The 26911-nt window shown below is 46.0% G+C and overlaps 1 protein-coding gene across 3 annotated transcripts in view; it reads right to left on the bottom strand.

Annotated features, from left to right (window-relative positions):
- The window catches only part of brinp1 (bone morphogenetic protein/retinoic acid inducible neural-specific 1), a 511248-nt gene that overhangs the window by 358342 nt on the left and 125995 nt on the right, over positions 1–26911 (bottom strand). For all 3 annotated transcript variants that reach the window (XR_011937622.1, XM_072488231.1, XM_072488232.1), the window contains exon 2: positions 25181–25448. Coding sequence is in view for 2 of the 3 variants with exons in the window: in XM_072488231.1 (XP_072344332.1) it covers positions 25181–25398 (218 nt within the window). In the remaining variant the exon portion in view is untranslated. The remainder of the gene's footprint in view (positions 1–25180; positions 25449–26911) is intronic.

Genomic DNA, 26911 nt, shown 5'->3' with positions numbered 1-26911 from the left:
AATTAAATATCACAGAGTAATTACTGTTCATGTATAATTAAGGAATACAAGAGTCTGGAGAACAATGAAAGTTCACAACATGATTACTTTGATTAAGTAACTGGTGTCATGGAAGAATAACCTCCCTAAGTTTCACGCCAAGTTTTCGTTCTTTGCAACATCCTCACCCTTGCAACATTTCAATGACGTTTGCATGCTGGAAGCTTCTTACCTTTCCCTCACAACCTTCGCAGCTGTTGTCCTTGGAGCAGGACAGATAACATGGGAAAATGGAGGGAAGACTGGTTTGACATCTCAAGTGCGAACAAATGGAACCGAGTGCTTCCCCCTGGACTGGGAATGCTGCGCCAGATACATTTTCATAACCCATTTCACTCCCAGAAGGTCAATGGAACCTGTGCTGACAGAAAAACGAAAGGAATGGAAACCTAAGAGGCATGTTTCAGAGAAAGGGAGACTCAAAAACACCACGAGGGCCACGGGGATGCCTCCATTGATCTGTGGAGTACGAGCTCTCCAGGGAAGGGGCAGAGTCATTATGAACAAGGTTAAGAGCAGGTCCAGATCAGAGCCTGGGGAGATATATCCTCCCAGCTCGGATTGCACTGCAAGCAAGCTGCTGTGTTATGCAGACCCTTGTAAATACTTGTGAATAAATCTATATTAGGTTTACCGTCAGCCTCCTCTGTGTCATTATAGGGGAGAAGACAACAATGGAATAAAGATTGAACAAACAAAAGATGATTGGAGTGTTTGCCAGAGGCGGAGGAGGTGGAAGATGGTTGGACCAGTGGAAAAAAAACTGAAGCTAACCGTGTGGATTCCCTCATTAATCAAATCAGCTCCAAAACTGAAACGTTATGAGATGCAGAGGAATAGACCGCAGTCTGGACAGATTAGGATCAGCTACTCGTTCCTGATTACCCACCACTGATATGTGCGATGACAGATGGCTGGTAGGAGGTTATGAAGGAATAATTCAAACGTGCATCTTATGAATGTCTGCAGATTTCTGAGATTGAAGTATTGCTACAACTCACCCCTACTTCTTCTTTGTAATATATTTACAGATTTAATTTATTTTAAAATCCAAGGCCTTGATGAGACACTGAGAGTGAGGCTCCCAGCATAGCGTTTGAGGGTGAGTACACCTCCATTTGGCATGCCCTGTTTTAATTTTTCGATTCACAGTCCTTCAATTACTATGAGGCAGGACATCCTTCTGCCTCATAGAGCTGCCGGCCATCAGCTCCACGCCACACCAGAATGGCTGGCCACTGATCGTATTGCAAGACGCCTGAGTGCTCCCAAACCCAAGTAATTCCAGGATCTCGCCGGGGCCAGGATGGCAAGTGATGGGGGGAATGCTGGTCAGGGCAAGGGGAAGAGTGGATGCGGAGAGTCAAAACCTTGGGAGGAGGGCTGGGAGATCCTGATTTGCATAGTGGGCCCAGGAAGTAGGCACTCCACACCCCTCTCACTGATGAGCATCGATAGAATCCATAGAATCCCTGCAGTGCATAAGGGGGCCATTCGGCCCATTGAGTCTGCACTGACCCTCTGGAAAAGCACCCGATCTAGGCCCAATCCCCGCCCTATCCCCGTAACCCCACATCTTTGGACATGAAGGGGCAATTTAGCATGACCAATCCACCTAACCTGCACATCTTTGGACTGTGGAGGAAAAGGGAGCACCCAGAGGAAAACCAGACAGACACGGGTGGAACGTGCAAATTCCTCACAGTGAGTGACACAGGATCGGAATTAACCCGGGTCCCTGATGCCGTGAATCAGCAGTGCCAACCACTGTGCCAGTGTGCCGCCCTCAGGTTTAAACCTGCCATAGAGTCATAGAACTTACAGTACAGAAGGAGCCCATTTGGCCCAACGGGCCTGCACCGGCCCTTGGAAAGAGCATACTACTTAAGCCCACGCATCCACCCGATCCCCGTAACTAACCAAGGGGCAATTTAGCATTGCTCACTAAGGGGCAATTTAGCTCGGCAAATCCACCTAACCTGCACATCTGTGGACTGTGGGAGGAAACCGGAACACCCGGCGGAAACCCACGCAGACACGGGAAGAAAGTGCAAACTCCACACAGGTAGGCACCCGAGGCCGGAATTGAACCCGAGAATCTGGAGCTGTGAGGCAGCAGTGCTAACCACTGTGCCACCATGCCGCCCCTCTAAACAAGACTTGGCAGTTAGATGTTAGTTATCAGTTGACTGGTGCATTCTCCATGAACACCTCTACCAATCAGGGTCCACTTGCCAACCCAACCAACACCCTTTACTCATGCAAATATAAATTGATGTTCCCTTTCATTCGGCATTCTTGCGAATTGTTCTGATGAGTGGGAGACCAAAAGCTTTGACAGAGTGTTTCTTTTTCCAGCAATACTCAGGTTCTAAACTACCAGCGACTGTCAGCAAGCATTTATCTTGTATGATCAAAGCTCCGGAAACATGACATAAAATAATGCTGAAAGTTCTGCCACGTATTGACATCCCTTCATATTTGGAAAAACAATTTCATCTTTGTGATATACTGACTCAAAACGAAACATAACTTCTTCCTGCGTTGCAAGGCCTCGGAGAGGGTGCGGAGGAGATTTCCCATGGTGCGGTCTTCAGGAGATGAGGAACTTCACGTGGAGAGTCCAGAGGAAGCTGTTGTTCAAGGGTTAAGGGGGAGATCGAATCGAGGCATTCAGGGAGGGTTTTAACAGATCGCGAGAAACATTTAAACTAATCGTCCAATCAAATTGAGTACAGGAGACATTAAGGATTTTGTTTCACGCTGTTGGTCAACTTGACGTATGAAATGGGCAGCACGGTAGCATAGTGGTTAGCACTGCTATCTCACGGCGCTGAGGTCCCAGGTTCGATCCCGGCTCTGGGTCACTGTCCGTGTGGAGTTTGCACATTCTCCCCGTGTTTGCGTGGGTTTCACCCCCCAACCCAAAGATGTGCAGGGTAGGTGGATTGGCCACGCTAAATTGCCCCTTAATTGGGAAAAATGAATTGGGTACTCTAAATTTTTTTTTAAACTTGACGCATTAAAGAGGGTTCGAGCAGGTTTTTTTAAATGATGAAGGGATTTGTCAGGGAAGAGGTTTCCGCATGTGGAGAAGTGGAGACCATTCATCTGGGATAGTCACTGGTCAACCCAATCGGGAATTCAGGGGAAACTTCTTTACATAGAGAGAGTGGGAGAAGGAGGAACACAAGGTTCAATCAAATCTCCCCTCGGTCTCCCCTGTCCCATCTAATGTTTTATACAGATCCAGCATAATATCCCTGCTCTTATAATTGATGCCCCAGCTACTGCCTCCTTAACCACCTGATCGATCTCTCCTGCTACCTTGGGGGAACTATGGATTCTCACCTTCCCCTCACCTCGCAGTGTTCTCCCATTTGTGATATATATATATATGTAGATGATTTGGATGAGAGTGTAGAAGGCATGATGAATAAGTTTGCAGATGATACCAAAGCTACACTTTGGGCACAGGTCTCTCCCATCATGTTAAATCAGAATTGCGGCAGGATGGGACCCTTACATGGACAGTAATTGCTCTCTTACGGACTTCAATTGGACCATGAGAGGATGGCCCATCTAGCTTCCCCCTGCTGTGGGGACACAAGTTCAAATCCCACCATGGCAGCTGGTGGAATTTAAATTAAATGATTAAATCTGGAATATGCAGCCTCTCCACAGCCATGTGTAAAATAGTGAACAGGGTGGAGGCAGCGAAGGCGCATAGAAACATAGAAAATAGAAGTAGGAGTAGATCATTCGGCCCTTCAAGTCTGCTCTGTCTTTCAGTATGATCATGGCTGATCATTCAATTCAGTAGCCTGTTCCCACAGTCCCCCCATATTCTTTGCTCCCTTTAGCCCCAAGAGCGATATCTAACTCCTTGTTAAAAACATACAGGGCAAAATTTATCAATTGTTCGTGCCAGTGGAATATTATGGTCCCACCGGCGCACACGGGCCGCCTCCGCTGCCGAAAAACACGTGGCGGGTCGCGCAACACATTCCGCCCACAATTATTTAGTCTCAACTGATTCCTGTGGTAGCGAAAACCGCAGGTTTATCACTCTATGGGTCTCATGTCAGTCCTAAAAGGTTTATCCCATATTCTCAGAATGTCACCCCTGGTTGTAGACACCCCCCACCAGCAAGAACATCCTTCCTGCATCTACCCTGTCTGCACCTATTAGAATTTTATAGGTTTCTATGAGATCCCAAAACACTGGGCACACCAACAATGGCAAGACGTTTCAATTTACAGGTCCACTCGCCTGTTTTACTGCCCACACAAGGCCCATAAAGTTCAGCCCAAAAGTATTGTTGCTGCTCAATTCGATGCGTTTTCAATTGGAGTTAAAAAGACAAAAAAAAGTTAACAATTCTGATACTATGGGGCCTTAGCAATACAGGATGTTAATTGTATTCATATTCAGAGATGGTTGTTCACATCCCTTGCAGTATTTGCATTTGGAAAGGGGAATAAGGTATAAGGTGTAAGTGTATACCTCATGTCAAGATGTATATAAACATGTGCACTAATTCTCTGTAAAATATAAACATATGAGGCGGGATTCTCCCCTACCCGGCGGGGCGGGGGGTCCCGGCGGGATGGAGTGGCCGGAACCACTCCAGCGTCGGGCCGTCCCAAAGGTGCGGATTTCTCCGTACCTTTAGGGGCCTTGAGGGGCTAGGCCCGCGCTGGAGTGGTTTCCGCTCCCCTGGCTGGCGTGGAAGGCCTTTGTCGCCATGCCAGCCGGGGCTGAAATAACTCTGCCAGCCGGCGCGAGTCCGCGCATATGCAGGAACGTCAGCGGCTGCTGACGTCATCCCCGCGCATGCGCGGGGGGGGGGTGTCTCTTCCGCGTCAGCCATGGTAAATACTGTGGCCGAGGCGAAGCGAAAAGAGTGCCCCCAGGGCATAGGCCCGCCCGCCGATCGGTGGGCCCCGATTGCGGGCCAGGCCACCGTGGGGACACCCCCTGGGGCCAGATCGTCCCGCCCCAGGACCCCAGAGCCCGCCCGAGCCGCCAGGTCCCGCTGGTAAGAGAGGTGGTTTGATCCTCGCCGGCGGGCCAGGCATTCCAGCAGCGGGACTGCGGCCCATCGCGGGCCGGAGAATTGCCGAGGGGGACCCGCCGAATATCTGGTGGCGGAGAATTTGGCTACCGGCGGGATTCACGGCAGCCCCCTGCGGGGGGTCGGAGAATCCCGCCCCTGGACGATGAACGTATAGATGATGAGAATGGAATAATGTAGATGTGCTTTAGATTGGTTTCACAGGTCGGCGCAACATCGAGGGCCGAAGGGCCTGTACTGCGCTGTAATGTTCTGTTGTTCTATTCTGTTGTTCTAAAGTATCAACCTTAAGATCCTCATATTAAGCTTTAAATCACTCTCTATTTTTGTTAAGTCTTCTAATTGACAGTCCCTTTACACACTTTTGTCTCCTCCAATAACAACTCTTGTCCTTATTCCCTGCTCACTCCAGAGTCAGCATCCAATCTTTTAGCCACTATGCATCTGTTATCTGGAAGTCCCAATTCTACTGCGTCACCGAGCTCAACGCTTTTAAACCCATTCCCTGCCCCTCCCACCTTTCTCTTGAATTCTGTCTTCAGCCTCTGCTGGCATTTTTCTCTCCCTTCTTCCGTGTTGACTCATCATCCACATTCTGTTATGCTCTAAGATATTGGGTCACATGGGGACTCCGAGCCTGCCCATGTTATTCGTGTACATTAGGATGGCTAATGAGGTTCCAATGCTCAAGCCCTATCAGAAAGCTTGCAATGAAGACAGGCCCATCAATCCCACTGGAGTAGGTGGGTGAGGTCGAGGCAGGACGTCGAACTCGATGCTTCAACATGGAGATGCTTTCAGCAAAGATGCTGAAGGCAATAAGGTCTTTAGGTTGGAGGGGATACCTCTCTGAAGGCCTGGGGTCTTTCCTTCCTGTATGTGACGGAAGGCCACTCTGACATCGACAAAACGCTGGCAGAAAATGGCTATGAAGTAAGGCCACAATTGGGTGAGTTGGCTGCCCACCTCCTTAGATCTGGAAGCCAACATGGTTTCCAGCCTATATCTAGAAAAGTGCCCGGAAAGACTCAAGCAGCCATATCGACAGATCTTCTCACCATTTTCCCAGCCTTACCCTTGTTTCCAATCCTGTCGCAATGGTGGGGAAAATTCAGCCCATTATCAAAGGCTCTTTGAGCACTGAGGCAGACAATCCAGTACATTATGTCTACATAGCTCTTTTGAAAGTGTGATACATGTAAAACATTGTTATATAGAGTGTATTTTATACCTGCTGCAGTAATATTATTAAATAATCAAGATTAAGGCATCCAGAACCTGTGGCTGCAAAAGGTGCAATTAAGATGTCATAAAAGTGAGGTCACCATTAATTCCATCTATGTATGTGTTTATAAAGAGGGCCTAGCGGAATTTTGTTCTGATTGCTGGGGATTCCCTGGAGAATGGATAATTTGAGACATTACCTGCAATTCTCCATCTGTTGCGATTCACTAAGCCCGCCTGTCCGGCAGTGTGTCCCGCCAATGGATTTCCCAGTGGGATGGGGATGGCTTCAATGGGTAATCTAATTGACAAGCGGCCGGAGTAGTGAATCCCGCTGCCAGTAAATGGCGCACCACCGAGAAACACTTGGCTGGGGGAGAGGAGAAGCCTGCCCATTGTGTTTGGACTTAGGTAAGGAGGATGTGGATCTGATGTGATAAAGATGATGCAATTAATGGGAAGAGGCAGGTCTGTTGCAGGCAGTTTAGCTTTTAGTTTTGTTCAGACTTTTAAGTTGAGCAGCAGTCTGACACAGACAGAAGGACCTGGGGTGTGATTCCCCCCTACCTGGTGGGGCGGGGGGTCCCGGTGGAATGGAGTGGAGTGAACCACTACGGCGTCGGGCCGCCCGATAGGTGCGGAGCTGCGCCGGAATGGTTCCCGTCCCGCCGGCTGGCGTGGAAGGCCTTTGGCGCCACGCCAGCCGGGGCCGAAGGGTTCTCCGTCGGCCGGCAGAGGTCCGTGCAAGCTCGGGAGTGTCAGCGGCTGCTGACGCCATCCCCGCGCATGCGCAAGGGGAGGGTCACCTCCGCGTCGGCCATCGTGGAGGCTATGGCCGAAACGGAGGTGAAAGAGTGCCCCCGCGGCACAGGCCCGCCTGCGGATCGCTGGGCCCCGATTGCGGGCCAGGCCACCGTCGCGCCGCCTGGTCCCGCCGGTAAGGGAGGCGGTTTAATTCACGCCGGCGGGACCGGCATTACAGCAGCGGGACTTTGGCCTATCGCGGGCCGGAGAATCGCTGGGGGAGCCCGCCGACCGGCGCGGTGCGATACCCGCCCCTGCCGAATCACTGGTGCCTGAGAATTCAGCGGCCGGAGGGTGCAAGATTCACGCCGCCCCCCCCGCCGATTCTCCAACCCGGCGGGGGTCACAAAACCCGCCCCTGCAGTCTGTTTCATGAAAGCATCTCTTTCTCTCTTCAAACAGTCTTTTCAAGAAATGTCTAGACAAGTATACAGCAAGTAACCCTGTGTTTGTTAACTTTATTTATAAGCGGCTTTTGATCTGTGATGGGCTTTTCTTAATTGGAGATAGAGAAGGCATAGGTTGGTAGTTAAAAGTGTTTCCTTGTATTTTAAGAATTTTTGTAACTGTTAATTGACTGTGTCGTTAATGTGTTTTATCCTGTGTTAAGAAAAAAGTTTGTTTTAATATAAAATATACTATTGGTCAGTGGAATCACTCCTGCAGCAATGTATCCTTTCCTCACAGTTTTACAAATTTAAAAATGTTTAGAGTTGTTGTCGAATACTATAACAAATGTTGGGGTCTTGTCCGGAGCCTTAACAAAAGCTCGATCCAATTAGACTCACATCGGCAGCACGGTGGCACAGTGGGTTAGCACTGCGGCCTCACGGCGCTGAGGTCCCAGGTTCAATCCTGGCTCTGGGTCACTGTCAGTGTGGAGTTTGCACATTCTCCCCGTGTTTGCGTGGGTTTCTCTCCCACAACCCAAAGATGTACAGGGTAGGTGGATTGGCCAAGCTAAATTGCCCCTTAAATGGAAAAAATGAATTGTGTACTCTAAGTTTATAAAAAATAAAAAACAATTAGACTCACATCCTTGCTCTTTCCCACAGTCCTGCAAGTGTTTCCTTTTGAAATATTTATCCAATTTGAAAATTATGACTGAATCTGCTTTGACACTTTCAGGCACTGTGTAAAATAAATTCTGCTCATCTCCCCAATGTTTCCTTTGCCAACTATCTTAAATGTGCATCTTCTAGTCACCCACTCTCCTGCCAGTGAAAAGAATATTACTTCAGCTACTCTATCAGAGCTCAGGATTTTGAACATCTTTGTCCCCTTAAAATACTCTGTTCAGAGGAGAACAATCCCAGCTCCTCTAGCCTCACCTCATGTCTGAAGTACCTCATTGTTAGCTATGTGGGTTATTGTGTCGTTGCATGGCCACTTTAAGAGGTTAGACATGTGATAGTCCGTGACATCATTGGCTACTTTACGGGTTTTGCCTCAGTCTAGATCGAGCCTTTGGACAGTTCACAGCTACCTAATACACCTCTGATGATTACTGCATTCAATCCCAAGTGCTCCAACATTTCCCTTCTTTTATCCTGCAAGCACAATACACAACACTCACCCTGGTATTTTAAGTAAAGCTTTGTACCCTCTCCAAACCAATTTCTCTGTATGTGAGGAGCATTGCAGACGTATCTGCTAGTTCTCCATGACTGTACTGGAAGTGACAGCTTTTTGCTGAAGTAAAATGGAATATATAGCACAAAAGCAAGTTATTTATGATCCCTGGAATGAAGAACTTGTCATGTGAGGAGCGGTTGAGGACTCTGGATCTGTACTCATTGGCGTTGAGAAGGATGAGGGGGATATCATTGAAACTTATAGGATACTTTGAGGCCTGGATAGAGTGGATGTGGAGAGGATGTTTCCACTTGTCAGAAAAACTAGAACCAGAGGACACCATCGCAGAGTAAAGGGATGATATTTTAAAACAGAGATGAGGAGGAATTTCTTCAGCCAGAGGGTGGTGAATCTTTGGAACTCTTTGCCGCAGAAGGTTGTGGAAGCCAAATCACTGAGTGTTTTAAGACAGAGATAGATAGGTTCTTGATTAATAAGGGGATCAGGGGTTATGGGGAGAAGGCAGGAGAATGGGGATGAGAAAATATCAGCCATGATTAAATGGCGGAGCAGACTCGATGGGCCGAGTGGCCTAATTCTGCTTCTATGTCTTATGGCCTTATGGACCTTCCGAAAAAGAAGGTGGATATCCGGGAACACTCTGAGGTTGGAAGATGGACCTCCTCGATGACACTGAATCTGGAAGATCAATTTGATGGATGCTTCCTCGATCCACTGCTCTGGTTGTCCGGGGTTCACAGTCGTTGGCGATCTCCATCCCGATTTCCGGAGAAAGTCCAAGCAATGTTCAGGTAAATCCTGATTTCTGCACGCCATGTTGTTCCAGACGTGTTCAGGACCAGCATGTTTTCCCGCGGATTGCGGAGAATTGGGAGTGGGTGGTCGATTCTAGTGGGGCCTTCACCTGCAGTCCATTAGTGGGTTAAAAATAAGTTCCACTCCGGCCGCCAGCCGAACATCTGTGGGAAATTCACGCCAAATTAAATCCCATATTCGGACTCCACCCATCTTCTACCGCCCCCCCACCCCCCACCCCCCCCACCCCCACCCCTCCCCGCCTGCAGTTGAACCCACCAACAGTGCCATGGGAGAAATCCACCCTACCTGACTGTGAAGCATCTTGGGATATTTTACTGGGTTAAAAGCACTATCCAAAATAGTTGTTGTTATGAATGGTAATAATGATTCTGTACAAGAATGGCAGATCATGTGACAATGTCCTGCCTACCTGGAGGTGATGAAAACAGTCCTGGAAGATTAATGATACATTGCATACCAAAACCATCAGAACCTGCTATAATGGAGAACATCCCACTGTCACCTCTCCTCCCACCATTGTCCTTTCATACTAATGGAGACAAGTGACTAACCAAGGCAGAATTGTCTTTAGCAGATGCTAAGGTTAAGAGGCACAATAAATTGTGCAGATTAGAGCAGCAAGTTGTCAGCAGACATGGACAGATTAAACAAATGGGGAAAAAAGTGGCAAATCGAGTTCATGCGTGTGTCTGTGAGGTCATCCACTCTGGATCCAAGAAAAATACATTGTTCATGGTGAGTTAACAAGACCCTGGGAGGAACAAAGAGATCTGGATGCCCAGGTACAAAAGGTCACAATTCTCCAGTCATTGCGAGGCACTTTTCCTGCCGGCAGCGCACCTCTGTCCCCAGGTTTTCCAGTTGTGTGGGGTGGTTACAGTGGGAAATCGAATTGAGAAGCGGCGGGAAGATAGAATCCCGCTGCCAGCGAATAGCGCGCAGCCAAGCAACACGAGACTGGCGGACCGGAGAATTCAATCCAAAATCACTAAAAGCTGATGGTCAGCTACAAAGTGGCATCCAGGAGGTAAATGCAATATTCACCTTCAACTGTGGCTGAATGGCAAATGGCCAATTGAGAGGCTAAATGGCCAATTCCTCTTTTGATATTCCTCAGTATTACTAACATACATGGGCCTTGAAAATCCATGGGCACTACTTTCACCCGTCACATCAGGAGAGTGGCTGCCAGTATCATCCAGTTGTTACCTTGCAAGATGTTGTGAGGTTGTGAGAGTGCACATTATAGACAGATAATGCCTGTGCCGCTATGGATGCATAACCAAAGCCTTGAACACAGAAAGATCCCAGGCCTAGCAGCAGATTAAATCACCAGATAATCTGTTTTCAGTGATCTTGGTTGAGGGATAAATATACACTGGGATACCAGGGAGATCTACCCTCCTCGACTTTGAGTCACGCCTTAGGACCATTTACGTTCACTTGAGAAGGTAGAGGCTGTTCACATTTCCTGCATTACCAAGTGTCAAAAGTACAGTCTGGGCTATAAACCATTCTAAGATATCCTGAGGTTGTGAAAGGTGCTATATAAATGCAGTTCCTTTCTGTCAATGTTATTTAACCTATTTTTCTTCTCATTCATTTTCCTCCCTTTTCTCCCTGGATGCGTTGTCTTCATTTTGGGGTAGACCTCTGCATGTCCCAGGTAACCTCAGGTACCATGTCCAAAGGGCCATTATTTAGGAGCCTTGACAGTGAATATTGGCACAGTCATTTACTATGGGGAACATGGCAACCAAGTGCAAACTCATCTTCTCCCATTGTCCTCAGGCGTAACATTCAGAAAGGATCACTGGAAGGCAATCAGAAGCCGAAAAATCGAGCAGATTATCCCCGCCAAAACTTTCAAAGATCCCAGGAGAATTTCAGCATCACCAATTGGGCCAGGATACAGCCAACAACTGCAGCAAAACCTTGAATCTAACCCTTTCTCTACAGTGCAGCTCTTCACCGGATTGACTGGCTGAGTCAGGGTTATTTTTAATCACACATAAAACAAATGGTTTTGTTACGAGCTAGAGGAAGAACAGCTAAATGCGTTTTTCCTTTGAAAGCACAGCTGTTGACAGCCCACAAAGAAGCTGTTCTGCTTCCTTTCTTCACACACTCGGGGGCAGGCTAAAAATGAAACCTTCACAACGTGAAGGCAGACATCCTGATTGCATCAAATACTAGCGCCGAGAGGAACAGTTCATTTCAATGCCGCTGAAGAACTCTTGGGTCAAGTGAACATTGAAAATGAGAACCCTCCATTTCACACAACTTCTCTTCCATCATTCGTTTGTCTCAGACTGCTGTCCGTCAGTTAAATATATTAAATAACGGCATATAGTTCTGTGCCTACTCACCAGATGTGATGATGTTCTAAACCCAGCTCCAATACGTAAACTTTAAAACTTTCATTCAAAACATTATCACAGTAGTCCCCTGGAATGTCCCTTACAGCTTTGAAAAACCTCAAAAAAGCTCCGCAGAACTCACATTTTGGACCTTTCCCTCAGCCTCTCCAACTATTACTTTTTTCCTCCATGACGTGATGCTTTTCTATCGTATATTTGTCTGCATGTTGAGTACAACAGAAATGAAAATTGTTGCTCCTCTGAAGGTGGGGGTTTGCATTTCACACACAGACTAGTTTGCAACCTCTCTGCAAAGATTTGCCCCGAGAGTCCTGATTTGTACATCGGGCATGGTTGGGATCCTGACCCTGAACTCAATGCCCTATGAGAGCGCCACAGGCAGCCCTTCCAGGCTGCAGAAAAGGAAAGCCAGATTTAGCACTGATATCAATTGGCAGCTCAACAAAACTTTCAGCTAAATGACAATAATGTATGGACAAGGTCCTTTTATTAAGAAAATGTATTAACAAGCTATTCATGTTTTCATTGACAACATCCCTTTTATATTTACCCTCATTTACATGCAGGAAATCAAGCCATTTGTGAACACACACTGGATTTCTCTTATGGAATAGACACATAGGCCTTGATATCTAATGGGATGGGGTTTCAGACTGGAGAAAGGCATTGAGCGCCTGACTTGGTGACCCGACGAGGCCATTAAATCATGTGATAGGCCTCTTGTGAGATTCGCGACGCTCGAACACGTCGTGCAATTTTATGAGATCTCACGGGACATCGCAAACTGGATCTCGCCTTCGCTGGGTGAGATCCAGGTTAACTTATTTAAGTGAGCCATTAGGCTCATTTAAATATGGCTGCACCGTATTCACCCGGGGCCCGAGAACAAACAGCTTGACCTGGGAGACCTTGCCAGGATGCCGTTCAGCGCTGATTTCCACAAACGTGGACCAGGCGAAACAGCACCTGCAGGGGTCTCCCAGGCCATTAGAGATCCCCGGGTGGCCAGGCTCTGGGAAGGGTGGTACTGTGGCACTCCATCCGGCACCTGGGCATTGCCAGCCCGGTTCGCACCTTGGCACTGCCATCCAGGCACTGCCAGACTGCCAGTGCCAAGGTGCCCATGTCCCAGTTTGCCCGTGACATGGATCAGGCCATGGGGTGCCTTGCCCTTTAGAGGTGGGGTGTGGGAGTCTCGAGGACCCTCTCAGAAATATGTTGGGTGCAGGGGGGGGCAGGGGTCAGGAGGCCATGATGCGATGGCTGAGGGAAGTTGAAAGATTATTTTTTTAAATGGCACCCCGATCCATGAGTCGTCTTCTTATACTGACGAGTTGAGCTCGTCAGTGCAGCAAATGAGGTAAGTGCGGTTTCGAGGTCACAGGAACCTGCAAAGACCCGTTAAATAGCTGTGTCATTCTCGGTGCTGCAGGCGCCGAACAACACCCCGCTAAATGCACCCAAAATGGAACACTATTTTTGTCCCGTTAAATGAAACCCATTATGTTCTGGGAAGTTTTAACTCCATGGTATGGATAGTTTGTTTTTTAAACAGATTCTCTGAACAGGAAGCCAGCTTGACAGGTTTGACATTTTGTAAGGTTAAGAACACTCAAGCCAAGGACCTGCAAGACTTAATGGTTACTGGCGGGGGGGAAGGGAGGGTGGTGGTTGGAGATCATGGTGGCTGGAGCAAGGTTGGAGGTGTCGAGATGATCGTTAAGGTTGGAAGATCATGGGATGTCAGGAAGAGGCAAGAGTCGGAGTGGGGCGGGGTAATCGATCGTCAGATGGAGCTGGGGGTTAGCGGTTTATGATGGTGGATGTGTGGGTCGTCAATGACAGGGTGGGCCAGGGATGATTGGGGTGCTTATAGATATTTTTCTTGGGTGTGGAGGAAATAAATCAACACTTCCTGGCCCACAAGTCTTTAAATGAACCTTCCTCCTAGATTCATCCCTTCCCTTCTCTTTTACCTGCTGGGTTTCCTGATCCATGGGAAGCCAGCCAACATGGGAGAAAAGCAGAGATCTTGTTAAACTGAAGGCACGCAACCTCTTTGAAGGATTTAATCTGCATTCTAAGAATAGTTCTTCCTCTTGATCGCCCACCTTTTGTCACATCGCCAGTAAAATCAGAAATGCATGAATTTCAGGTGGAGTTGGATTGCGGTTTCAGGGTTTATTTATTATTTTAGCTTCCCACTGGACCCAATCCCAGCTGTATTTTTAGCATCAGGACCACCCTGCCCTTACATGCGATCCACAAGCACATTAAGCCAAGAGTAGGCCAGCCACTACTTTGCTGGGATAGTGAAAGGATTGAGGGTTGTTGGTGGTGAGGCAGGGATTGAACAGAATAATGAGTGGTGACTTTATGGACAAATATAGGATTCCCAGGTTGCTTGACAGGGTAGATACTGAGGAGATGTTTTCTCTTGTGGCAGAGTCTAGGACCAGAAGACGTAATCAAAGAGTAAGGGGTCGCCCATTTAAGAGAGAGGTGAGGAGGAATCTCTTCTCTCAGAGGGTAGTGAATCTGTGGAATTCTTTACGGCAGAGAACCAGGGTGAGATAGACAGATATTCAATCAGTAAGGGAATCAAGGGTTATGGGGATAACGCGGGAAAGCGAGTTGAGGATTGATGCGCGATCAATTACTCTCAAGACGAAGTGATTCCATAACTGAAGGCTTTAATCTGCTAGAATTCTTCCCCAGCAGCTTCGATATAGAAAGTGAAGTCTGCTGGGATGGCACCGGTTCTTATACTCCACCTCTCAGGGCGGAGCTATGTACAACAGTCAATGGTAGACTCCTGGGTCTAACCAATGGTCATCCACCTCTTAGGTACCGCAATACCTGGTACTACCACAAGGATTATATCAGATCAGCCATGATCTCATTGAACGTTTTGTGGTCTTAACCATCAGACCGGGGATTGGCAGCATGAACTCTTTTGACCAGTTAAAGGTTGGGCCTGGGACTTTCAGGCAAGTTCTGCTGGAATGGTTAGCTTCTCCACTCAGTACCTCGATGTGGCTGGGGAGCCTCCTGAAATTTTTGAATTTGGAGAAAGTTAAATACACGCTGAGGGGTCGATTGGGAGGTTCTACATAAGATGTCAATCGCTTGTTATATATTTTAAAGAGATGGTCAGTGTCAGCTGTTAGGAGGGGAGGGGGTTTGGAGGGATAGGGGATTTGGGGGGCTGTTCCTGTTTTTGTGCTATGTTTTTGTATTAGTATATAAATTAAAAAATATTCAATAAAAATATGCACCAAAAAAAAGTCACGCCTGGAGGTTATCAGAGCCAATGAGATCAGCTGGAAAGTGGAAGTAGAAATTGTTGATTTTTTGAAAGGCAGCCAATGAGAGATTACTTTACGCTGCTGCTGGTGACAGAAGAATTTGAGGCAGGATGCTGTTAAAATGTCAAGCGAGTCACAGTTAGGGATATATTAATTTAGTATTAAGTTCGAAAGAAGTAAGGTATTAAAATGCACCGTTTGAAAACCTCCTCCTTTCCTGAAGGAATCCATTGGGAACTGCCTGGTGGCTGCAAGGGCTGATACATCTGTTCATTTAAGGTGGATGTTTCCCTGAGGCGAAGGCTTCATACTTGAGCTTTTCATAACTGCACTTGTGGAATTTCAACGTTAAACAGGGAGTCAGTTGAAGTGTCGATGAGTTTGACTTCATTCAAGACAATGGCTTCCCTGACTTCGAATTTTGGTGAGGCAAATGACATGAAGTATGTGAATCAAACTGTTGCCCAATTCCTGGGACATTGCAAAGTCCAAGTTGTGTTTCGCGTCTTTGAAGTTTGCTTATGCAAACCTCATTCTGAAGGCGGTCAAAGTGTAACTGAGCAACACTTTCAGCCATCGGTTTTTACACTTCACATTTCTTTTCCACAAAGAAAGTTTTGCAGCAGGTCATGATACTTATTGCCAGTGAAAATAAGTATTTGTGACAGGGTTAAACGTGAGGTACAGAGATAAAATTAACATTGTTGATATTGTAGACAAAGAGCTTTGCCTCAGGAAAGGTTGGGATTATTCGGGGTGCGTGTCTGAAAAGGAGTCAGTCCAGAAGTCAACGTGACATATCTGAGTATAGACTTCCACTGAAAGAATGTCGATCCTGTTAAATTAACCTGAAGTCTTTTCATATTTAGAATAGCTAGGGACCATCTCTGATTCTAAGAATGCCAGAAAATGTGCTGATTGGTCAAGATTTTGTGGAGGGGCAGGCACTCAGTTAAAATCTCAAAGCTCAAAAGTTATTTACCCCTCAACAATTTCCATTGTAGTGATAATTGCAAACTCCACTCTTGCGTATAGAATCCATAGAATATTTACAGTACAGAAGGAGTCCATTCGGCCTATCGTGTCTGCACAGATCCTCTGAAAGAGCACCCAACCTAGGCCCACTCCCCCGCCCTTTCCCTGTAACGCCATACCCCAACCTAACCTGACCATCTTTGGACCCTGAGGGACAATTTTAGCATTGCCAATCCACCTAACCTGCACATCTTTCGAATGTGGGAGGAAACTGGAACACCCGGAGGAAAGCCACGCAGACACGGGGAGAAAGTGCAAACTCCAGGCAGACAGTGATCCAAGGCCGGAATTGACCCCGGGTCCCTGGTGCTGTGAGGCAGCAGTGCCACTGTGTCACCGGGTACATTCTCTTTCTTTTAACCCATCAAAATGGGCGAATCTTGTGCACACGAGCAACTAAATTTACAATATTTCGACCTGCGATTGTACTTTCAGAGAAATCACAATTTTCCCTGTGCAGAGATGTCCTCAGCTGCCAGCTTCTTCGTAACTGTTGGTCAGATTGTGTTTTTCAAGTTAGCAGGTCTGCAGACACTAAACGACTGCACTCAGTTAGTGCACTCTGCTGCATCTAAATCCAATTTAGAAATGAATTAATCACAATAATGTGTGTCTTCACGTTCTTAATTATGACTGTGCATTGCCTCAGAGTATTTAACATTGATTCTACGAGAAAAATTTAAGTGCATAATGAATGTCCAGCAGGTACGAATTTATAACTGTGAAAATGTCAGGATGTAATTATCACTCCATTACTTTATTGGTAAGCGGCTCTTAAACCACTTCTTTGGCACTGCAAATCTCAAAGTTTTGCCCTCTTTGTGAACAAGTTAGATCAGAAGATGACAGCTTTGTAATTTTGAGCAATTTCCGTAAAGTCCACATTGCGGTTTCAGCATCATTTACTACTGGCACTCTTACACAGTATTACCATCATCAGGAGTGTCTGACACTAGATACAACATAAACCCTAGCGGGTCCTGAATTAGTTAGCCCAAAACTGGTGCGGCATTTACAATGTTGAATGAACTTGCTCTCTTTGAATGCAGACTGCAAATGGACGTTTTGCTGTCTGCTCAGGATAATTATGAATTAATGCAGCCACATCCAGCATTCACTACATAAATTAACAGAGGTGCAAAACTGTAACTTCCGAGCACCACTTAGAGGCTGCACCTCTTTAAAAGTGCTGAGAGTGCATGGTGTAAATCTGTGCTGAGAAAGAGTGAGAAATGGTACGAGATGGGAGAGAGTGAATTCTAAGTTTCTCAGACACTGCACTTGGGATCTTATTGGGAGAAATGGAAAGGTAAAATAACGTTCTTTATCTCCAGGTTTGAGGGGGAGGGGGATGTGGAGAGGGCAGGAGGCCCCCCCAGACATATGGGCCAGAACTTCCGAGGAGTAGCAGCTACTGTTGGATTGTCCTTGGTGGGATGGTAGAGGGTCAGTGGGGGCAGTTATGTGGGCCAGTGGGGAGTAGATCAGATGTGGATGTTCTGTTTGGGGGGGGGGGGGGTCATCAGGATGTAGTTGGGGATCAGGAGGGTAGTTGGAGGGGTGGGGGGGGGGTGCTAGTCAAGAGGCCCAGTCAGATGGGACATAATGTGAATGAGATAAATAACAGGAAACCAAATTATTTCTTAAATGGTGAGAGGTTGGGAAGTGAGGTGTCCAAAGGGACCTGCTTGTCCTTGCTCATAAGTGACTGTAAGTATGCCAGTGCTGTAATCCATTAAGAAGACAAATGGTTTGTTGGCCTCAATCCCCTCCAGGGGCTTTGAGTACAGAAGTAAAGATGTCTTACTGCAATTGTATAGATCCTTGGTGAGACCAGATCTGGAGTACTGTGTATAGTTTTAGTCTCCTTATCTAAAGATGGATAAACTTATCACAGAGAGAATGCAATGGAGGTTCACCGGACTATTCCATGTGTGGTGCTTGTGTTGCTTAATGGAGGATGGTTGGCATAGTGTTCACAAAGGCCACAAAATAGTTTGAACTTAAACAAAGCTATAAATTTATTGACACTACTAATTTGGATTTGACGCGTACTTCTAAATAATAGTTGATTGTTAACATGTAAACTACACTCATCTACAACTAAGCTTAAAGAACAAACAAAGAACAAAGAAATGTACAGCACAGGAACAGGCCCTCCGGCCCTCCAAGCCCGTGCCGACCATACTGCCCGACTAAACTACAATCTTCTACACTTCCTGGGTCCGTATCCTTCTATTCCCATCCTATTCATATATTTGTCAAGATGCCCCTTAAATGTCCCTATCGTCCCTGCTTCCACTACCTCCTCCGGTAGCGAGTTCCAGGTACCCACTACCCTCTGCGTAAAAAACTTGCCTCGTACATCTCCTCTAAACCTTGCCCCTCTCACCTTAAACCTATGCCCCCTAGTAATTGACCCCTCTACCCTGGGGAAAAGCCTCTGACTATCCACTCTGTCTATGCCCCTCATAATTTTGTATACCTCTATCAGGTCGCCCCTCAACCTCCTTCGTTCCAGTGAGAACAAACCGAGTTTATTCAACCGCTCCTCATAGCTTATGCCCTCCATACCAGGCAACATTCTGGTAAATCTCTTCTGCACCCTCTCTAAAGCCTCCACATCCTTCTGGTAGTGTGGCGACCAGAATTGAACACTATACTCCAAGTGTGGCCTAACTAAGGTTCTATACAGCTGCAACATGACTTGCCAATTCTTATACTCAATGCCCCGGCCAATGAAGGCCAGCATGCCGTATGCCTTACTACTGCTATAAACTATGATCTGCTCTAACTCACACTAATAATACTTCTGACTATCTCTAGATAACTCCTGGACTACTCTCACCAACAAGGCTTAGCATCAATGCCTTATATACTTGTATCTGTAGCTCCCTCTAGTGGCTACTCTAGACAATTCACTCACCATTGCAGTTCTTCCAGTTATGATAATAACAGACCCTGGGATAGTGGGACTGTCCAATGAGGAAAGATTGAGGGAACTGGACCTGCATTCTCTAAAGTTTCGAAGAATGAGAGGTGGTCTCATTGAAACTTGTGAAATTAGAATAGGGTGTGACAGTATGGATGTGGATAGAATGTTTCCCCTGATTGGTGAGTCTAAAATCATGCAACACAGTCTCAGAATATGGGACAGGTCATTTAAGATTGGGATGAGGAGGAATTTCTTCACTCAGAGGGTGGTGAATCTTTGGAATTCTGGATTGCAAAGTCCCGTGGAAGCTCAATCACTGAGCATGTGTCAGATAGAAATCGCTAGTTTACTCGATGCTAGAACCCAAGGACACAGCCTCAGACTGAAGGGACGATCCTTTAAAACAAGAGATGAGGAGAAATTTCTTCAGCCAGAGGGTGGTGAATCTGTGGAAGGTTGTGGAGGCAAATCACTGAGTGTCTTTAAGACAGAGATAGATAGATTTTTGATTAATAAAGTGATCAGGGGTTATGGGGAGAAGGCAGGAGAATGGGGAAGAGAAACATATCAGCCATGATCGAATGGCAGTGCAGACTCGATGGGCCAAATGTAAAAGACCTAACACGCACTAACAGGTTCAAAAACAGCTTCTTCCCCGCTGTTACCAGAATCCTAAAAGACCCTCTTATGGACTGAACTGATCACTTTACACATTTTCTCTACTGAGTTGTACTGCACTCCGTAAGTTTCACCCGATGCCGGTGTCTATGTATTTACGTTGTGTATTTATGTATGTCCTCTGTTCTTTCATGTATGGAACGATCTGTCTCGACTGCAGCAGAACAATACTTTTCACTGTACCTCGATACATGTGACAATAAATCAAATGCAATCCAATCTAATTCTTCTCCTATGTCTTATGGTTTTATGGTCTCACGACATCGTCGGATATGGGAATAGTCGGGAAAAATGGCACAAGAGGTAGATAATCAGCTATGATCTTTTTGAACGGCTGACCAGACTCAATGGACCTAATGACCAACTCCTGCTGCTATGTTCCTATAGTTGTAGCAGTGTAAGATTGAAGAATGAGTTTTATGAATAAATGTGGATCTATGTCCTTTTTGAACAAATTGTAATGAAATGCTACTCGAGCAGCATTCCATTCTGACTGGGTGGGGGGAGTGGAGTTTTGCAAAGCCATGTTTTGTATCGAAAATTGATTTATGTATTTACCAGTTGAAAACCAGTGATTGCATTTTTTAAAAGACTAAGATAGCATTCCCGCACCTTCAAACTGCAGTTCCAAAAGTGACTTAACAACTGCCTCACTATACATGAAAAATTCCAAATCTATCAAGGAGAGCCAACCTCCCTCAATCAAAGATAATCATGTGAGAAGAATATGAATGAGCCACATCTCCTGAGCGATTCACAGGAAATTCAGACTCAACTGGGTTGGAAAATGCATTAGGTGGAATTACTTCAGACAAAGGACTCTGGCCGAGACAGAAATTCAGCCAGCCATAATCTAACCAATTTCAAATCAGGCATTTTGAATCCAGCAGTTGTGTCCATATTTGGGTCACCGGTCAGTTGATGAGAGAGGATCATGTGACAAGCCAGCTTATTTAAAGAAATCAACCCAGCAACTGCTCTCCCTGGATGAAAAGATAAATCAACCGGCAACACCTTTAAACTTCCTTGACGCCAAATCCCGAGCGACCACCAAGCTCATCCTGGATCCACCAAAGTCAGGAACCTACAAGATCTGTATATCTTTACTGGATGTTAAAATTTCACTTTTCTTTCAATAAATTTAACTTTTTGCCAATTAAGGGGCAATTTAGCGTAGCCAATCCACCTACCCTGCACATCTTTGGGTTGTGGGGATGAAACCCACGCAAACATGGGGAGAATGTGCAAACTCCACACGGACAGTGGCCCAGAGCCGGGATGGAACCTGGAACCACAACGCCGTGCGACAACAGTGCTAACCAATGCAACACCGTGCTGACTTTCAAATGTCACATCATCTATCCTTCCACTTTGTAATATATTCTTGTGCATGCAAACCTGAGTGTGTGTGCGCATCAAAATTGGAGCATTTCTATTATTTTACTTAGATTGGGTTAATTACAATAAATGTAATCCCCTCTTCTTTTTTTAAAACTCAAGGGAACCTGTCTGTCTGGGCTCTTTACAGTCACAGCCTGTAAACAGTCAAACACTCACTGAATTGGCACGCATACCCTTTTTAAAAAAAAGAGTTGCACGCAAACAAAGAGTGGGATAAGAGGGGAGCCACCATCTGATCATAACAACACTTCAGTTCATTAGTTACAAATCATTTGAAAATGGAAGAACGAGGATGTTTGACTGTGTTAGGTAGTTGGAGGGAAGAAGTCTTGTGATGAAGCTTCAAGGTATAGGTCAAGTGTTATGAGCATCTTTTTTTAAGATACAGGAGTAAATCTTTCAGCCCCGTGCGCCACGGGAATCATTGCAGACTCGGTGGACAGTTTGACGGACCATTTAAAGGCCTGTTGACCTTGTGCAGCAATGTCCGGTCCCGGGGCAGAAGTACCAGAGTATCCCACACACAATTTCTAATTTTGCATTTTCTGGCTGGATCTTTAAAAATACACTGAAGACAATGGAGCATGCCAGATGGCTTACATTTCACCAAGTGGGATAGAAAGAAAATACACTCAACCCCACCAGGAGGTGAAGGAATGCGGGCTGAATTCTCCGGTCACTGACACCGAAATCGCGTTCGGCGAACGGCCGGAGAATCCAAGTTCCCGACCAAATCGGGGTCGGCACCGCTTTTGCGATGCTCCGCCACCTCCAAAGTGGCATAGACTAGGAGTATGCCGTGCCACGTCGACGGCGTCAGGGCATTGCCTGAGGCCTGCCACCCGGTTGCTCCGCCACCGACCGGCCGAGTTCCCGACAGTATGGGTTGGGGTGAGCTCATCCTTCGGGAACTCTGCGTGATGGCTGCGGACTCAGTCCAGTGCTGCCACAGTCGGGGGAGGGACGATCGCGGGCAGTAGGTGATATTATTCGGGGCTGGGGGCACTTATGTGAGGCAGGCCGGGGCACGCTAGCCGACAGAAGTGGGGGGACTATTTCGAGGGCCGGGTCCACGAGCAGCCGCCGCCTTGTTGCACGGCACGGCCGCAGCAGGCCGCCGCCGTGCGCATGTGCGCCCACGGACCCGGCAATTCATGGGGTGTATCGGCAGTTAGAGCCAGGCCTAGCCGTCCTGCTAGCCGCCAGCAAAACAGGGAATCAGTGCCTGATTTGGGCCATTTTGTCTGGTGTAAAATGTCACCGTTCCCTCACCAGCCCCAGAATCAGAGAATCCAGCCCCACATCTCCTGAAACTCGTAAGATGAGACATCAAAATGCAATTACCTGTTCTAAAGCAATAGCTACAACGTTAATGGATTAATGGAATTCCTCAAGAATATACAGCCAGCTGGGCCCTTTATGATATTGCGCGGGATTCTCCGTTCCATCATGCCAGCAGGATTCTCCGGTCCCGCTGCACTGAATGGAGATTTGGCTGAACGCCAAATTCTTCATTCTCGCTGGCAGTGTTAGCGAGGCAGAATCGCTACGGAGAATCCCGCCCATGGTTTAGCAACCAAAAAGGAGATCAAGACCATGCTGTACTGAAATAGGCTGAAGCGGTTTGCTCTCTGATGCTCTTGGAAGTATTGTGCCCGGATTTGCAAAGTAACCAATCTGAGAAGAAAAATCTACAACAAACTGAGATCTTTTGGGAATAAAATATGAACATCTTCTCCATACAATTACACCCAGAAAGATAATTGAACAAATCGGGTGCAAAGTGAAATCACCGTATTGAGACTAACCAAAGAGCAGCTAACCGTATCCTCCTGTTTTATCTTCTTCACATGCTATAAGCAATCTTTAAGCCCATCCTCTTCTTCTGCCATTTGCACTGTTGTGTATGTGTGTGTATGTGTGTGTCGTAGTCATTTTTCTTTTAATTCAGCAAATAGTTTCAATAAACCTATCTTGTTCTTTGTTAGCCCTAAGAAAACCTGTCTGACTAATTCTTTACTATCAGGAAGCACAGAGAGATTCCTGCAGCATTGGCAAGCACGTTCTGTCTAAATTCACACTAAAAAAAACAGTGGCAATCAAACTTGGAGAGGGTGAACAGGGGAACCATTTCACCCCGTAAGTGGCTGCAACAACAGACATATTTGGCAATCCTACACTTTGATGTGTGACCAAGGGCCAGCATTTTCTTTTAGCACATATAAGCTAAAGGTTCACTGCCTCCCTCTGTGTTCTGTGTGCTGTCATGTTGAATCTAAACTGCTTAAGGTACTCAATGAACTTTCTTCAGAAGTAGAGCATTAGAACTCAAGCTGTGATCCGGAGGGTTGCTCCGTCCCAGTATTTGAGGGAACAGGCTGCCTTCAGGGTGAAATGGAATGTTCTCATTTGCTCATTCACCCTCATCGCTACTTCCCAAATCCAAAGGCCCCAAATTATCCTTTTGAAAAGAGCAATTGTGCTCAGAAATACTTAATGCAAAAACTCATTGCCAGAACTCAGACATGGCATATCCATTCCTTCCTGTCAATTAGGTTTGCTCAAACAAAAAAAAATGTTGCACACATATCCACACGCACCATAATTGACAATACTTCCCAGAGTTTTTGGTTTTCTACCCGATGATTCAATTGTATGTTCCTCTGTAAACACTGACTTCCATTCAGAAAGTAATGATTCAGGGATATGTGACTCAAAACAACTGAATTCTAAGCAAATCATTAAGCATTGTGCATAGTAAGTGAAAACTAAAACAGGCCAGCAGGTTTCAACATAGATGTGCGACACACAAAAGAGCGCATTCTGCACAAGGCTGATGAGCACTCCACCTAATGGTTACACTAGCATTATGGCATCATGCATATCTCAACGCACCGAATTATAGCAAAAATGACAAGATTAGCTGTTGTCCTGTCTTGTCCCATTCCCTCCCTCAATCTGGCACTCAAATAACAGGAAGGCCTGGAACATCAAGCTCTGACAGAGGATTGGTAAGCTTGCATCCCATTTTAGGTTCGTACACTGTAGAAGATTAGTAAGGTTAGAATTGACAAAATCTTGAGTGAACATCAGCACCCAGTAAATACACAAGTCGACTCACATTTCCTTTGTCTGCATAATGCTGTCAACAATTGAAAGCCTCAATGTCTGAAGTGAATTAAAAAAGTCATGTTCACAGGGGCATCAAAAGTTAAGGGTAGCTAAATTCATGTCAAATGAAAATTGGCAGGGCGGCACGGTGCTGCAGTGGTTAGCACTGCTGCCTCACGGTGCTGAGGACCCAGATTTGATCCCGGCCTGGGTCCCTGTCCATGTGGAGTTTGCACATTCTCCCTGTGTCTGCGTGGGCCTCAGCCCCACAACCCAAAGATGCGCAGGGTAGGTGGATTGGCCACACTAAATTGCTCCTTAATCGGAAAGAAAATGAATTGGGTACCCTAAATTTAATTTATAAAAATGAAAGACAGGCTTATGGGCCTTTTGGCTGAGGAATGCTAATAGTTGAAGGGGGGAGGCATCTACCTCAGAGAGTCGTCTGTTAAAGCCATGTCTAACAAAGAGTAACAGTTTATCCGTAAGATTTTGCTTGTATGCAAATTATATTTTGTCCCTTTTACAAACAAAGAAAAATAGGAAGCTACGGTACCAAACTAAAAAGCAGGGAGGGATAGCTGCAGTCACAACTTTTTAATGGTGGTTTTTTTTGCAATATTAAAAATAAAACAAGAGTCTGTTTAGACGGTGCCTGCATATCCCATTCACAAAACTGCTGGATGAATGTTAAATGGATGCCTCTCAGGCACTGCACGGCAAACAAAAACACACACATACAATATAATTATTAAAATTGGAAAAAATTACCTATATATTTTATATCTGGTTGTAAATCCTTGACGATATCTTTCCACAAAGGATAAATATCCCCTTGAGTTGTGGAAAGGACCCCTGTCCGATATAAGCCAATCAAATTGCTTGGTGACATGGTTCTTGGTGGCTGTAGGATCCTGGTGGGAAGGTTTTACTGTTATATGGTCCCATATAAACAGTAAGTAGATGAATTCAATAAACCTCCAGTTCATGCTTTTCTTTCAGCCACTTTCTGTTCATTCTTGCTCCATTCTGTGGAGTCCTGGAGGGGAATAATAGGAGGTGTTTTTAGCACATTTCTTAAAGCACGAGCAACACAAAAGAAAAGATGAGGATGAGGTACAGTCATTAACATTAGGTTTATCTGGACTCATCAAGCTCAGCAACCAACTACATTTGAACTCACTCAGGCTCCTTCTAGACTCTGTACCCTTTGTTGTAGTCCTGGTTTGTTTTACCTTGACCATTCAATATTTTAATAACCTCGATCACCTCTCCCCTTTTACTTTTTCTCTGACTGTAGAACATGAGCTTCTCAATTCCTCAGCACATTTCACTCAGGGAGGGCCCATGACAATTAGCTGGTCCAGAAAAGGAAAGATGAAATCTTGATATGTTATAAGCAAAGGCCTCAATCACTCACTCCATCATTTCTCAGAAACAGTAATTTTTAGGTTTTTTAAAAATAAATTTAGAGTACCCAATTCTTTATTTTTTCCAATTAAAGGGCAATTTAACATGGCCAATCCATCTACCCTGCACATCTTTTGGTTGTGGAGGTGAGACCCACATAGACAAAGGGAGAATGTGCAAACTCCCCACACAGTGACCTGTGGCTGGATCGAACCAGTGCTAAACACTGCGTGACCATGCCTCCCTTCTTAGAAACAGTAATGGTGTGTCACAGAGACGCATCTTCACTACGGTGCACGCTCCTGGTCCATTGTGCAAGTGGCACTCTAAGCCCACCATCCAAACAGGATAAATATAAGTATAACTTTGAGTTCCAATGGACCACCAGCTTTCCTGGGTGAAGCAGCTCCTGGCTGGTCACGATGTACTTTTCCTGAAAAGATCTTATTTGGCCATCCAGGAAGACCCAGTGGTTAGGAGTGAACACCAACTCACACATGGGGCATGAAATAATGGAGGTATGTGATAATATGGACCGTTTCCAGTGAATCAGAATGGGCCAAATGGAGATTGAACACAGGTTTCTAACACAATGAAAGATTAGCTTTCGAGGAAAAGACAGTTTCCTCTGGTTTGGGAATCAGTGATGAGGGGCTATCAATTTAAATCTTGACGAAGAGAATAGAGAAGAAGTTCAGGAATACCCTTGTTATGCATGGTCTATCTGTTCCCCATTCCAAGTTGTCCTTTGACACACTGCTTACCTCTGTTCTGTCATTAACATATTCTGATCTCTTACTGTGCCACAATCAGCACCCTTCTTTGTCATTTGCAGTCCCTTTGTCTTTTAGTCTGTGGCATAATTGTCAATCTTCACCTGTCGCTGGGCCTCTATCCAGCCCCATTACTCCACACCCCACGACCCCCACAGCAGTATTAATCCCATCCTATTTCCAGTTCTCTCGGCTTTGACAAAAAAGTCATCCAGACTCGAAATGTTAGCTCCGTTCTCTCTCCACAGATGCTGTCAGACCTGCTGAGATTGCGCAGCATGTTCTGTTTTTATTATGCAGAAGCTTGTTAAAAGCATAG

Source organism: Scyliorhinus torazame, chromosome 22 (assembly GCF_047496885.1).
Source record: "Scyliorhinus torazame isolate Kashiwa2021f chromosome 22, sScyTor2.1, whole genome shotgun sequence".
Classification (NCBI taxonomy): domain Eukaryota; kingdom Metazoa; phylum Chordata; class Chondrichthyes; order Carcharhiniformes; family Scyliorhinidae; genus Scyliorhinus; species Scyliorhinus torazame.
Note: the sequence above shows the minus strand (reverse complement) of the source record. Positions and strands in the feature narration are given on the sequence as shown.